At 41.1% G+C, this 15,897-nt stretch overlaps 1 protein-coding gene across 1 annotated transcript in view; it reads right to left on the bottom strand.

Moving 5' to 3' along the window:
- GRIP1 (glutamate receptor interacting protein 1) overlaps window positions 1-13,656 on the bottom strand; it is a 242,504-nt gene extending 228,848 nt beyond the window's left edge. Inside the window, exon 1 of the mRNA XM_009327570.1 lies at window positions 13,524-13,656. Within this exon, the coding sequence (XP_009325845.1) occupies window positions 13,524-13,656 (133 nt within the window). The remainder of the gene's footprint in view (window positions 1-13,523) is intronic.
- Between the last annotated feature and the right edge of the window lie 2,241 nt (window positions 13,657-15,897).

Here is a 15,897-nt window from a genome sequence, read left to right as displayed (position 1 = left end):
TAAAACGTTATTATTACAGGTTAAATTTTTAAATTCTAAGTGAAGGCTTATGTATAAAAGATATTGGCAAGAATAATTGGCTTTTTCAAAGAAAAGGAATCAGCAGTAAACTGTATTAATCAATGATTATTGAATTCTGTGCTCCAGGCTAGTGGTTCCTGTCAACAGTGGTCCTTCAGACCCAGGTTTTCCACTTCAGCTTTAATGAACAAGGTTGAAATCATGCATTGAAACGAAGTAATGCAGAACTAATCAACTGGCTTTGTTTTTAAGTCTGAACAATTTCACTTGCGAAACAAAATGAAATAAAACCGCACATGCTTACAAATTATCTTAGAGGAAACAATCCAGGGCTGCTGATCTCTCAGTCAAAATATCCTTTTATCTCTGCCAGAAAGTGGAACAGAGTACAGAAACACAACACAAACAACAAACATTTGGAAGAACTCTTAGAAATACCATTTTATTCTACCCATACACACCATTTTCTTTAGGGTTCACTGCTACAGACCCTTAATTCTAACCTCTGTCAGTGGGACAACTAACACTAATGGAGTTACTCACATGCCCAGCATTTGCAGGACCAAATCTTTGGCTGGCCTACAGCAAGGCACAACCAAGACAATATAAAACTTTGCAAAAACACTGTCAACTCTACAAATCTGCTTGATAAAATAAACACCAACCAGGAAAAGTGCAATCACTGCAGACAGATTTTTGAGAGCTTTGTTTTCCATGCAGCAGTTAGAAATAAACAAACAAATAAATCTCCCCATGCATTTTAAGATGCACGGGAAAACACATTAAAACCCAAGACCACAATCTCTGAACAAAACAGCTGAATTTGCAGGTACAAAGGCTCTTTGAACTTCAGTTCCTCTGCTTCTTCCCTGGACAGCTTCCTATTCACGTATTTTTTTTGACCTAGCCTTAAGTTAAGGCATCCCCAGCAGCCTTAGGTCAAGCTTAAAGGCAGGCCGTACACATCTCAAGCTCGAGACTATTCTGTCACATCAACAACCGATCATCCTCCTGCTTTGCTGAGCAGCACATACAGTTCTGTTTAAATGAGTAAGTAAGTAGAAAGAACAGCTGGCAGTCACAATACTAGTAACTTGTGCTTTTTAAAAGAAAAACACATACTGTAGGCCATGAGCAAGAGTTTCCCAGTTTGTATTAGTAAGAGACACACACAAACCTATGTATCCATCCTTTTTAGTCAGAAGGTGAAAACATACAGCCCTTGCTTGCATGAGGGTTTAAGTGACTCCAGATGGGATGTCTTACCTTCCTCCCCTTTGCAATATGATTTTATGACAAAAATGCAAGGAAAAAAAAAATCTTTCTGAAATTGCAAATTCATGCGGTACCATGTACCATTATTATACTCTTCAAGTACTTTAAAGGACTTCAGGATATGTGAAGAAAAAGGGCTTCCAGACTTGTAATCAGGAAGTTCATGAAATTTCCACTTTGGGAAAACAAACCAACAAATATAACAGGGTCACTCAATTGCCCAAGGGACAGTTGAAAAATTAAAGAACTATATACATCAGCAAAGGGGAAAAATAAAAGATAAAAAAAAGATGCCACAGTACACAGAAGGCTGAATGTAATACCAAAATGTCAATTTTCTCATTTAGATATCATCACCTAACCTCTCCCTCCATGCTGTGGTCCTCGTTACTACATTAGACTGGACTTCAAAAATGGACAAATTTTCCAGATTCCACAAGCTGAAATTAGGGGCCTACAGACAGATAAACCATCCAGCGATCTTCTGGGAAGCACTGATCATTTCTAGTCACTGCTACAGCAATTCAAAGAACAGTTCAGGACCATTCACATAACTATTACAAGTGTTTAAATATTGCTGGTTTCTCAGATTTTTTTAAGTTTAATTTAGCTGTGCATTTAAAAAATATAAATTGCTACCAAGAAAATATGAACAGTAGTTATAGGAACAATTTTAACTGCTTAGAGAAGCAGTTAAAATAATAAGTGATCATGAGTGTTTATTAATTACCTTCTGTAGTTTACTTAATATCAAGTTAAATTTTTCTCCTTATTTGTACATATCCCCATATCAGTTAGTGGTAGTTTATATATAAGGCCATAAAGCTGCTGCTACTTATCATCCATTAAGTAATCATATAAGACATACTTACCAAGTCATCAAGACTTAGAAGACATTTTATCACAAACTAAGAGATCACTAATCAAAACTACTTTTCCTTACCTGCAAATCCACTGACAATTTACTGGTGCATAAAATACCAACATATTGAAGCTATGTAAGAATTCGTTCCAAGGAATTAGTTTCACAAAATTTTAAAAATTGTCTTAATGAAATATTGTAAGAAAGATACAGAGTTTGAGCATTTTCCATATATTCAAGTTATTTTTATGCAATGGAGCAGTGTGTTACCTTGGCCTTCTTTTCTATTCACATTCATGTAACCCCTGAATAATTATGCCACCAGCGCTACATTTTCATAAGACTCTTAAACCAACAGCTAATAAACTTCTGTTGTTATCTGTGATGAAAAAAACCAACCTACTGTGAATGGACACGTGGCTGTAAAAAGCCCAATTATCCATACAGCACAAAGGACCACCAACTCTGGGCTGTAACGAGAACGGCCTTCGACAGTTTTGCTCAGTCTCTGGAAACAATTTGCGTGACACAATCTGCCCTACAAAATCAACAGCCGTTCAGATTCGTTGTAAGAGCCCAAGTTCAGAGTAGTAGCGAAAAAAATAAACGAAAAGAAACTAGAAAGGAGCACTGTTTTCTACCCACCCAAGAGCAAACCACAAACACTGAATTGCAGCACAGAAATCAAGTGCCAGTTACAAAATGATAATGTTCAGTGCTTTCTCCATCCCTTGTGGCATGCTAAGGAGCGGCAGTATTTTAAAGGGATGACTGTACTCTTTTCAGTAGACAAACCTCTCCCTCCATGCTCTCCACCACTGCTTGTAGCGCAGGGCTGGGTACTCCCTGCCTGAATGAGCCAGCGAAGACGTACATGAAGACTGGGGAGCAGAGGAATGTTACCGAAACCCACCACATGTTTAAATACACTTCTATTTTTGTAATTATGTTTAGAGTATACCAAGAAAAATGTAAGCAAATCATTAATGCCCTAAGCTCGAGAAGACTTCTTTTTTTTTTTCCAGGCAGGGTGTGGCACAAGTGAATGGCAACAGATTTAGAAGTGCTGAGGACTCCTGCGTAACTCCTCTGGAAAACTTCTGGGAAGTCCAGCTGAACTATGGGTCAAGTTACAGAGGGAGCATTTCAGAGACTACCAAAGCATCACTAAATTCATAGGGATTTCAGAGAGGCCAGTGGTTCCACTGCCTTGCTGCACTCCACTCCATTTAATTATTGATGGGCAGTTATAACCACCAGGCTGAAGAGCTTTGGTCTCTCCATTTCACAATTCACTCCTGTCTCCTTTTAGCAATGAAAGGGAACATAGCATTTTCATGACAAGCCATGTGAAATTCCACCACCACCCAACGGAAAAGTCCATGTTCCTGCTTTCCAAACTGTAAACGCCATCGGACGTATTTAGATTTACTGACAACAGACCTGAGCACTGCTGCTGCTGCTGGCAGCGCTCTGCCAGAGATCCAGGCTCTCTCCCAGCTTCCCTTTACAGGCATCTTCTCATTTCCCCTAAAATAGGCTGTCAGATGCGACATCCCTGTCAGACACCATGGCAAACGTCCCTTTTGATTTCCGAGCATTCAGTGCTAATACAGCTGGCACCGCAGCCCGCAGCTTCTGCCGTGACCCATCTCTGAGAGGTCTCTGTTGACTACACAACTTCAGCTGGGCTCCTACAAATGGGGCGCAGGTAGCAGGTCATCAGGGCTTTAAATTATTTTCTACTCTAACCTGCAGAAAGCAAGGGCAAAAAGCTAATATCACTCTGTATTTAAAATATGTATTTGTATACCATTCATTTTTTACTGCATTTATTTGTAATACATTGTGAATCCTTTTTTTTTTTTTTCCTTTAATAGAGATGCTACCAGCTGACGGAATAACAACAAGGTGTATTATTGAGGAGTTTCCCTCTCTGGGAGAGGGAGAGTGTTATCAAAATAACATAGAACTGAGCAGCCACAGAGCTTGTTAAAGGTACCCAAGGGAAGCATTTGTGAACAAATGTGAAAACACAATTTACTGAGTTAATACTTCACATGGTATCTGTGTACTTCACGTTTCACCTTCTTTTTTGTAGTTTCATTCAAACAGTTATTTCCCCCACAGCTGTCTTTGATCTCTCTTTTCTCCTTTCTGCCTTCCACAGTCCTTCTTTCTTCTCCAACCAAAGTTCCCTTTCATAAAATCACAGAATATCTGAGGTTGGAAGGGCTGTCTGGAAGTCCTCTGGCCCAAGTCCCCTGCTCAGAGCACAGCCAGCTTTTAAGTTGGATCTAACTTAAACAGGTAGATCAGCATGCTTTCAGCCTTGTCCAGTTAAGTTTTGAGTGACTCCAAAGAAATTTCTCACTGTCCCATAAATATCTTCCCGTCCATCTTCTTTGTCCTCCTCAACTCCACACCCCAGCAGGTACACACAGGTCTCACAAGCACCAGAGCTATACCTACAAGCCTAATTTTGACACCTGGAAACCGTCTCTGACGGCCTATCTCCAGCGTCAGCTTTATGCAGAAGACATGGTGTCCGTGTGCCTTACACAGGGACTCCAGATTTTAAATCATGTTTAGCGAGTACAGAACAGGCTGAGCAAATCTGAAGGGTTCACTCCTTGCTTTCCCTCTGTGGGGATGGAGGAGCAGAGCAGCAAGGTCCTCCACACCCCACAGATTCCTGCAGGCTGATGAGATACCACACCTCCTCTAGCACCCTGCCGCTCCCGTTCAGTTTGGCTCTTCCCTTGGCCACCTTTCCAAGGTTAGTTCTCCTCGACTGTCTCTTGTCATCTGTACAAAGTGCCCAGGGACAGCCGAAAAATAAACCCGATTCCTCCCTCCTCGGTCCCACAGCTGCTCGTGGGGCTCCCAGTGTCAGCACAGGGACTGTACTAAAAAATGCACTTAACTGCTACGTGTGTGATCAGATCCTATGGCCACTCACCAAAATTTACTTCTGCCATCTTAACACCAAGGAGATTTTGGTTCATTGATAGCAAGTATTATGCTCATAACCTACCGTTACGGAATTTTCACTGCATGCTACCACCCAAGGAACTGCTGCTCCCTATTCTCTACTACATGCACACATACACACAAACCACTAAAAAAAGCAAACTGCAAGCTGCAAGTGCCAGATTTGAGAATTCCTAGCAAGCCTCAATTTGTCCTCCTTTTGCATATGCATTACAACACACTCTTTAATTACCTGATCGCCTACTTTTTCATGAGACCTTGTCTCATTTAATGCCCAGAATAAATGATTTTAACTACCCAAAAAATTATTCAAGACTTTGTTTTCCCCTCATTGCTCAAAGTGTAATTCCATGCCTTAGTTCCCACACACTATTCAAGCCCTTCTCTCTGGACAGACATTAATTTCTTCCTGAGCTCTTCTATGGTGCTCATCTCTAAAGCATTTGAGAGCTTAGCAAACACTAATTTACTTTCATAGCATACCAGTGAAGGAGAGGTACCATTAACCTCATTTCACAGGTGGAGAACTAGAGCACAGAGAGATTATCATGAAAGGTATGCACCAATTTAAAGGTTGCAGCCTGAGATGCCTTACGGCTGAATTTTCAGAGTAGTTAGGCTTATATAATTTTTTATATATACAAACCATATTTCCCTTGGCATGCTACAGCAACTTGTGCCAGACATCTGCAAATTCAAGCTCTCACATCAGGGAAACGAGGGATGAGCCCTGACGGGACAGGTGGTGGGAAGGCAGGTACAACACCGCACCGGGACTTGGCACGGCCTCCTCCACGCACTGAATCCATCACAAGCGCCGCAGCAAAAATGAGCAGGTAGTCCTTCATTAAGGACTCATTAAAGAGGCCAAATTAAGGTTCTATAGGCACCCTTAGTTCTACAGCCTTTTAAATTCGGAGTACATGCCCTCAGAACTGCAGTAGTCTTGCACACCAATTTCTGTATAATTTCCTGGGTTTCAGAGGGAAACTAGAAAATACGCTGAAAAAATCAGTAGTGTTCAGGTGCCCGGGTCATCAGCAGTCTGATCATCACGGACTCCTGTGCCCAGCCACAGCATTACCCCTGCTTTTTTCTGCTGAAAAACATTAAACAAAGTTGCCTAGTAATTTCTGCACATACGATGACTACCGAATTTGCCTTATACAAATAATATCCATGGTAAACAGGTGTTTATATTCATGCTGATGATTAATTATAGCTGCTGGCGTGCCCTACTGAAAAAAACACAGCAATCATTCAATAAATGTTTATAATCTCATCAGTGAGGGGCTTATATTGTTGTCTCTTTCTTCATTCCACTAATTGCTTTAAGTTTTCCATTGGAACTGAAGGCCAATATTAAAACTGACACCTCAGTAGTTGCTTTTACCTTTCTCTCTAAACTTAGTTCATAAAACCTGATGTTTCAATCGCTTCACAATATCCAAGGGGAAAAAATAATCACATCACTACATGTTCACGATGGAAACTGATGAAGTCACGATGAAAAACATGAACTTACACATCATTTCAGGAAGTAGGAAGTCAAGGTCTCTCTAAGTTTCATTGTTTGAACCTGAACATCATATATTATAGATATACTAAAATATAAAGGGTGCCCCATTCTCAAAAACACTGGAGGTACAACCTCATACCAGCAACCACTATAAGAGGAGGAAGATCTATAATGAATACATTTTTTGAGCAGGGACAATCAAGATCTTTAATAAATCAGTAAAGAATAGGACTGGAAAGTAAATGAAAGAAAAGCAGCACAGAAAATGTAAGCTCGTATTTACTAGCAAGGAGAAGTGTTTATGCTTCATGCAAAGAATTAGGTAACTCACGTCTCATTATTTCAGTGGTTTAAAATAAATAAGCTGGTTTCCCTCAAGTAACTCTAAAGCAATGTTTTACCATCCATGCTCTGCGCTGCCCCAGGAGTCTAAGGGCCACTTGTAGAAGAGCCACAAAGGGTCATTTAAAAAAAATAATCCTATTGCTAACAAACTTAAATTGGCTGTTGCACTGCTGCTTTGGCATAAAAAAAAAAATGTAAAATTTCCGTGGTGTTTCATGGATAACGAAAATGTTTCGCCAAAACTGGCACACACCTGCCTGGTTACAAGAAACGCATTGCTCCAGTCCTGCAGGAAACCCCACAGCTTTGGGTGCCTCACTGACAGACTCTGCAGCTGGGTATCACATTAGTGCACATGTAACACCACCAATTTAATTACCTTTGAATTTATATAAACAACATAATGTGGCTAAAGCCACTATTCAAACAGCTTAAGCATCTACAAACACAAGTCCCATCCTGAGGCTTACATGTTTTTAACTAACAAAAACCAGGAAAGGAGTAAAATAAGATTTTAATGCATATTTCTTATGGGCTTGGAAGACCTAAATAATTTCATGGGATGCTCAAGAGCTGCTAACATTCTCCTTTTTATAACCCATTCTTACTGGTTTGCTATCTGTAAAATAAGAATAATATGTAATTATTCTCCACCTCTTGGGTTCTTCTAGAAAGGACACGTTCACTAACGACCACGACAAACAAGATAGTAGATAAACGGCGTCACCTCCAAAACACCCACATAGTTCATCAGAAGTCAAGCGACCCTTTGCAAGAGGATGGTTGTCATGAACTACAAAACTGCACTTGATGCAAAAACCAACTGTTTAAAAAAAAAAAACAACACAAAAACCCAGAATCTAACACACATGAAGATGAAAAAGCAACAGAAACAGCATGAGGGTACAATGCCTTGATCTAAGGAGTGCCTGAAACACAACGGTCACTTGCTGCCACTTTTGTTTCATTCACAAATCTCTGAATGGGAAAGTTGATACTGTCTGTCACAGCAGTAAAGCTCATATACAGTCGTCCTATTTATCACCGTGCCTGGCTTGCAAACTGACAACTGGACAGTGGCCCTGTGATGTCAGAGTCTCTCTGGACATGGGCATCGCATCCCCTTCCTGATGAACTCGTGGTGTTGGGGTTATCCAGACCTCAGGAAAAAAGTGACTTATGGAAAACAGACAGAAATACTGAAGAACTATAATACATTAATGAAAATCTCCAGGGTCCAACAATCATGAAACAGTCATTAAGGAGAAGGAAGTAAGAAGCTTTAATAAATTCTAGTTATTTTTTAAAAAAGGTTATTTTTATTGTGTTTTCAAGGCCTGCCATATTCTCTGCTCAGGTTACCACGCCTTTTTTCTTGTAGCCTGCAGCAAATGTACTACCATTAATTTCAACGAAAGCTGAGATTTTACCATATTGGTATGACAAGATCTGGGGGGGCCACCCCCCCCCCCCCCCATCCAATTAAACTGCAGACTAGCAACACGCACTCTTTATAAAATGAAAAGCGGTTGTCCTGCATTCCTCACCCTTAAGATCAATTAACATCTCTGCAACCTGAGCTAGAGATAGTCAATGCCCTTGTCGCCACATTACTCATAAAACCACTAACTCTTTTACAACCCCTATCAAATCTATGAGACTGCTGCAAACAAGAACTATTTGTACCAATTTACGAAAAGGAGAAAATCTTGACAAGAACAATGCTGCTACCGACCGTAGTATTAAGAAGCCATAGGCATATCACTTCCCTTGGTGCTTTGTCTTGGTGCTATTTCAGTAGCAAGTCTCTTCTATCAATATTTAACACAGCTTTAAAGCCACCCACGTTATGAAATGCAAAGACATTTGTTAGTGAGATTTTTGGCAGCTGAGGGAGTTTCTGCACCATAACATTGAGTCGTGTTGCAGAATAATGCCCAAGTGGAGTTTTTCTGCTGACATCATCCCAAAAAGCATATCATATATCCAATATTCATTTTAAATAATTATTCCCAAACTTCAGTCAACGAAGAGGACATCTTCAACTTGGAGTTATACAAAACTTTCAGTTTTTCTTCCTTCGCTTTCCAATGATGACACAGGGAGAGAGATGGGACAATGAATGGAAAGAAGGGAAAGATCATCACATGCATTTTGGAGGCAAATTCAAAGATGTTGATTGTCCTAAAAGTGACGAACCAGACGATTCTCACACAAGAACTGTGGAAGAATTAATAAAGGGCATCACAGAGAAAAACGATACATGACTTTACCGCAGATACACTACGGCAGACTACTTTGTGTAAAATATCAATGCGCTTGTCAAACAATATATACTAGGCCTTGACAAAGGATAGAAGGAAATTATTTGTGGGACTCTGAGTGACTAAATGGAACATTTTAAGGTCAGGGCTAAAAAAATGGGACATTTTGGGTGAGTGGGAGTTTACTAGTAGAATTCTTTAAACATTGTTCTTTGGGACCATTCTTTAATATTTTCACTGCATCAACACAGAAAATAAAACTTTTATGCCAATGGAGTATGCTGCTGGCATCATGTTGGGAGGAACAACATAAGAAGAAGAAGAACCACCAATGAAAACAGTCTCAGGAAGAGATGGATGACAGAAACCAGAACATAAATAAGACAAAATTTAACAGTGAGCATTCACAGTAATGCCCTCTGGACCTGCATGAGCAGATCGTGATAACCACATCTTGTGTGACCTGCGAGGTTCCAAAATCAGTTGGAACAACCCCAAACCCTTCCAAGCACTTTGCAAAAAGAAGACTTAGTGCTGAAATCAGATTGGGGTGGGGGAAGGCAGGGGGTTGTGTTTGTTTTGGCCAGAGGTGACCAAATGAGGCTGGGTCCCAAAAACACCTTCCTGCTCAAGACTAGGCTGAAACTCAAAGGTCTTGGCAAAACACCCTGACTTCAGCGAAAGGACATATGTCATTTTTGGGAGCGTTCCAGGCAGCTCTGCTACACAGCATTCCTGACATTCACTATCAGTCTTAGTAATAATATAACAAGGGCGTTCTTCATGCAAAGTCTCATTAAAAGGAACAGGTTCAATGGCAGTGCCATAATGCTGCACAAGATAAATGTAACGCTTTTTAAAGCGTTTTATGCAATAAGCACCAACTTGTCTGAGTAGGTTGGGTGACAGTTTCATCACCCATTATGTTCACACTGCAAAGTCTCACCGAAATGAGTATGATGCCTGCACTACTAGTGTCAACACGTGTTTGTGTACCAAAATTATTATTTAATTATTCTAGCATTCTGTAGCCCAGAAAGAAACTCTCCAGAAAGAGAGCTGATGTTGCGTGTCAAAAAAGGATATCCATTTAACTGAACCCAAATGAATGAAATGTCCAAGCAAAAAGATGTCTAACTCAAGAGCTGGGGTGTCTTGTTTACCCAGGGAGCTTTAGGCACTACTGCATCTTCCTTTCATCCAGCTGTGTCCCAATATCACAGCTAATGTGGTCTTCCACGACAAAGCTTCACAGGAGTAAGGACAGTACACCTAACAGCAGGAGCTACGATATCCCAATATCCAGGCACAGGTGGGCTGAGGACAAACTAAAGTCACCTTTTTCCTGTGATTCCCAGAGGCCTCTTCTATTTTTAACTCTGTTTTCTTTCTGTTTGATGCTTTGGTTGTTCTAATGTAGTTTCTGCATTTTCCCATTAATTCTGCCTCCATACAACACTCTTAAGCAATACTACAAAGGGGGGGAAGAGAAAGTAACAAGCTCATTAAGTGATTGGCTCAGACAATCTTGAAATGCACTGGCTAATTGGATATATAACTCATAAACGATGACGGAGGAGGGATGGATAACAATGCAGGGAGAGGAAACTAAATCTAAAAAAGTTTCAAATCTGTTCAGTTGAATGAACAACAGGTCTTTGATTTCATTAGCTCTGGTACTCTGAAAATCATACTAATAAATAGGATTTTATTCTCAAGCACACATTCTTCTAAGCATACGAATGCAGAAGGAATGGCTATTAAAGGCTCTGCAATTACTCTAAATTTGCACTGTAAACAACATAACACCAGACCATAATTAAATATGAAACATTTCATTGTCCCCATTACATGAAATTAAATTTCAAGAAAGCATTTATGGTAGCACCAGCAGCATCTTTTCACATTTTGTACATTGCTTTAAGTAGCTACCACACCTATCCAACCAAAACAGTGACACGTACAGCACATGGGAAGACCAGACAAAAGAAGCACTTGAGGAGCAATTGTGTTTGACATGTTATCCCTATAAAGACCCCACGGCTCGAATGTCCTATGACATGTTTGGTTTAAGGAACTGCAAGAAATTGCAAACTCCTTGCGCATTCAACTCCACAGGACTGTGCACTGTTCTGACTATTCAGTCTGAATATTATGATCACTGTTGTAAACAGCACTTCAAAATCTGACACATATTCATCCAGTCTGAAATACTTATGACCTCCACAGGCTGAAGTGTGTACTATCCTTTTATTTTCTAAGAAAAAACCTATTAGATATTTGGCTCAATCCTTATGCCTTACATTAAGTCAAGAGTTAATAATTTATTAATCAGCATTCAGGAAATCCTTATTACATGTGACAGTTTTTGGAGGAGTTTTGCATTCTTATTTAAAAAACCTTCAATAACAACAATCAGCTAGGGAAATATTTTGACATACTGCTTTGACACATTCCTTTGATTTACATATTAAAAGAAGAAAAAGTTACCTGCTTTCACGAACATGTATCATTTTCACATTTTTCAGTGCTAAGCAGACTTAAAATCTTTAGTTCTTGTGTAGAAGATTTTATAGTAATGTTACCAGTTACAACTGTACTGCCCTCCAAAATAGGTCTTTTCTTATAAAAACTCAGTCTTAACAACATAGATGAATTATGAGATTATCAGCATAGTAAATTTTCTTTGAAATGGAAAGAGATGAAGATTGTATTAAGTAGAAACCCAGTAAACAACCAAACACTACATTAGTTTACTTTTGGAGATAGACAAGCGTGGTGCACTGGGAGAAAACCAAGAGGAAAAAATCTCTTGCTTCCTAATTTTCAACAGGATAGCAGTACTCTGGTGCTGTAAAGCGCAATCACATTCATCGCTTTCTCTTAAAACAAATGTAAGGTTCTTATAGTTTATTTCAGCAAAATGGAAATGAAGCCAAATGATGCAAAAAGATACCGACAGCTACTCACACATGCTGCTGACATCATGTTGGGAGGAACAACATAAGAAGAAGAACCACCAATGAAAACAGTCTCTTTCAGGAAGAGATGGATGACAGAAACCAGAAGTAACATAAATAAGACAAAATTTAACAGTGAGCGTTCACGGCAATGCCCTCTGGACCTGCATGGGCAGATTGTGACAACCACATCTTGTGCGAACTGCGAGGTTCCAAAATCGGTCAGAACAACCCCAAACCCCTCCAAGCGCCTTGCAAAATAAAAGACTTAGTGCTGAAATCAGACTGAGGTGGGGGAAGGAGAGGGGTTGTGTACAGAACAACAAAAAAAGTGCATCAAACTTCAGCTGCTCAACGAAAGGCACAGCTTCACTGCAAAGCTCCCAAACCACTGCTCAGAACAGCAGAAACCTTTTAAAAAGTTTATTTCTGTGCATGACTGGTTCTACTGCTAGCACCTCGCCCTGACAGCACTGCAGAATACCCCGGGCAGGGGCTGAGCGTGGCTTCCCTCCCACCGTCCCCGCAGGCACTTCTGGGCACATCCCCTCCTCTGGCAGATGCCCAAGGCAGACCTGCAGCTCCGAAGCCCGACAGGTACAGGGGACAAACCCTAATGAGCTGCAGGAAACAGCTCACAGTTTGCACAAGGACTTCTGAGCAGGCAGTTTATTTTGGTTTCGGGCGAGCTGCTGCTGTCACGTGAGCGCAAGCAAACAAAACCCACCACTTAATTCTTCATGAGCGGTCCTGCACCTGCAGCAAGGAAGCAGCCCACGTGAGTTACTCGCTACTGAAAAGACCAGGTCACGGCGGAGGCTCAGAGGACTGACTCTCCCTCAGCAACAAACATTAATCATCAACTCCAACTTACAAATGAGTGATCACTACCTTTATAGCACTTTAAAAATATCCACTGTGCAGCTTTCCAGAGGCATTATACAAGGGCTCCTTCCACCCTATCGCTTCTCAACACAAAGTGTTTTAACAAAAGGTTTCCAGCAGTCAGACTCAATTAACTGCACCTGAAATCGTAACCTGGTTTGCAGACAGACCCCGCTTACTTTGAGAGCGGCCGTGCCACTTCAGCTGCTTTGTATTGTTCACCAGCAGTCACAGCCAGATAAAGCCCTAACAGGAACCGACGTTTTAATACTTGCATGAGGCTCAGATTCTAGCAAGTAAGAAATACTGTTTGTGGTTTTGGGGTTAAGAGTTTTTTTAAATCTTAGAAGCATAGCATTTATCAGTCAAAGGAAAATGAGGTTATGCAAAATACTTACTTCGAAAATGCTCTGAGGCATAATAGTAGACATCCTCGTAGCCCTCGTGGTAATCCTCCTCTGGTCGGTACTTTTTGCCTTTTCTTCTTCTCGATCTTCTTATCTGCTTGACGAAGCCCAAAAAGCGCTCCATCTCCTTCCTCCGCAGCACCAGCCAGCAGCCCCCTTTGCCCTCTGCTTCACAAAGAGCTGTCCCAGCATGAATCAACTGCAAGCACCAGAGCAAAGCTGCAGCCTCCAACCAGCCGCTCTGGTACCATTAAAAAACCCCTCCCTTATCTCAGCTGTGACTAGGAAGCATATTGTTTTCCCTTTAAAAGAGCTTGTTTTCTCCTCAAAAAAAAAAGAGGGGGGGGGGGGGTGGACTTTATCAAATCTACTGACTACAATATTTCAACATGAAAATAGACAAAGGAGGAAAATATTGAAGCAAAAAGAGAAAGTCAGGATTTCAAGTGGTTATTAAGCAGCAGAGGACAAAGTTGAAGAGACCTGCCTGCCAGTGAGGGGGAGCCCAGCACTGAGAGCTCCCTGTCCTGTGTCTCCATCATTTGAAGAGGGGCTGGGAGGCGGGGATAGATGTTAGTCAATGGACTGAACCATATCTCAAGGCAAAACAGGTTTTCATTTGCTAGTTAAACGCTGCTCTCATATTTACCCGGGAACAGGCTCAGGAGCCCATTCGATTTCATTTGTTGCAAGAAGAGGAAACACATCGATCCATTTCTGGCATCACATATGTTGGATGTATAAATAGCAAAGTGGTTTAATCCATACACACAGCCCACTCACCGGCAAGTGTGCTGAATGTGTTAATTGGAGCTGCAGGGAGAAAGCTTGGCAGCTGTTAAAAAATGACACATATACCCACTGGGCATTAGTGTATTCTAATCACTGCTAGATCTAAACATTAAAAGGCACTCCACAGACAGGTCTCCTATAGAGCTGGCCAGGCTAGATGGTAATAGGCAAACAAAGGAAGCGACATCACGAGCACGCCACGACAATACTCCTTTAAAATCCCAGCAGAGTTTTAAAAACTTTAAAATTAAGGTATGGCAGACTATCCTTTGCGCAGGATGACAGGAGCAAAAAGCCTGAAAAGGCGCTGGCTCTTTTCTCTTGCTGCGTGCCTGAATCCCACACGCATTCCCTAAGATAAGGCTGGAATTTCATCCGTGTTTCTGATGAAGTTTCCCTCCCGCACAAGAACAAAAGCAGTATCTGCTCGAATCCTATCACGTTGACATCCGCCATGGGGGGGGTTTTTTTGTAACCGCACTCCCGCGAGCCAAGTGAGGTCTCTAGTCCAGCAGGACCTCTCCTGTCTGCTGGCACAAGTCGGGGATCAATCAGTCGCCTCAGCCAAACCACGTGCTGAACATGGTCACCTGCACACATGCTTGCAGGAGATACCATTTTGCACCTATAAGCATGAGGAAGTCAGAGTCTTCCTGTAAAACTGATTTTACAGGATCACCACTTGGAAAATGAAGAGCGGGCAGAGGTGGGATTAGTTTCTGGTGAGACACTTCAGTGAGTCATTATTTTGCAAAGAGCAAACCAGGACGGTTCTTTTAAAAGCGTAAAAGGAGAAGTAAAGCAAAATCCGGGATTGCAATTTATCATTGTTTCAACAGCAGTATGCTGAGATTGATCAGAATTGAGTTGGGATTTTCTAGTTTTGAAACATGTAAACTTACTAGTAGAGGTCAGCTAGACCTGCTACCTGAGGGCCCTAAAACAAACACACGCTGAAAGCAGGCACTGGAACTCTTCTGGGCTTGTTCCAGCTTCCCAGGTATTTTAAAACAATATTGTCACAAAACCACACCCGTTTTATCCATAAAAGCTCAAAAAACCCTGGATGCACCTCCCAAGCTCCCCACAGGAATACAAACTCATCCTCCTTGACCCTACCAGCCCCTGCTTTTCCACTGTGAAAATGCAGCCTCTGTCGCTAGCTGATGAACACCCCAAGGGCACTACCAGAATTATCTTTAGTGTAACTTCTATAAGGAGGTTGTGTTTTATTACAAGTCTGTTTTTATCACACAGCTTTCAGCTTTCAAAGGGTAAAGACCTTAGAGGAATATTACAGGCACATTACCAAAAATAAAAAAGGCAATAAAACTTTTTATATGGATCTTTAAGAAGGGATCACTGTATGTTCTGCAGGTTTCAATTCACGTGTCTTTTCTGTGCTCTGTCACCAAGCAGCAAAAACATGACATTAGTATCATGAAACATGAAAACCAAACAAAGATTTAGCCTACAGTAGCGGCAGCACCCTCTCTTTTCAGAGACGGAAATGTTGTTTTGATGCTATATTTGCTCCGGTAGAGTGCTTTCCCTGACAGATGTGCAAAAAGTT

This window comes from Pygoscelis adeliae, unplaced genomic scaffold (genome assembly GCF_000699105.1).
Source record: "Pygoscelis adeliae isolate BGI_AS28 unplaced genomic scaffold, ASM69910v1 Scaffold113, whole genome shotgun sequence".
Classification (NCBI taxonomy): Eukaryota; Metazoa; Chordata; class Aves; order Sphenisciformes; family Spheniscidae; genus Pygoscelis; species Pygoscelis adeliae.
Note: the sequence above shows the minus strand (reverse complement) of the source record. Positions and strands in the feature narration are given on the sequence as shown.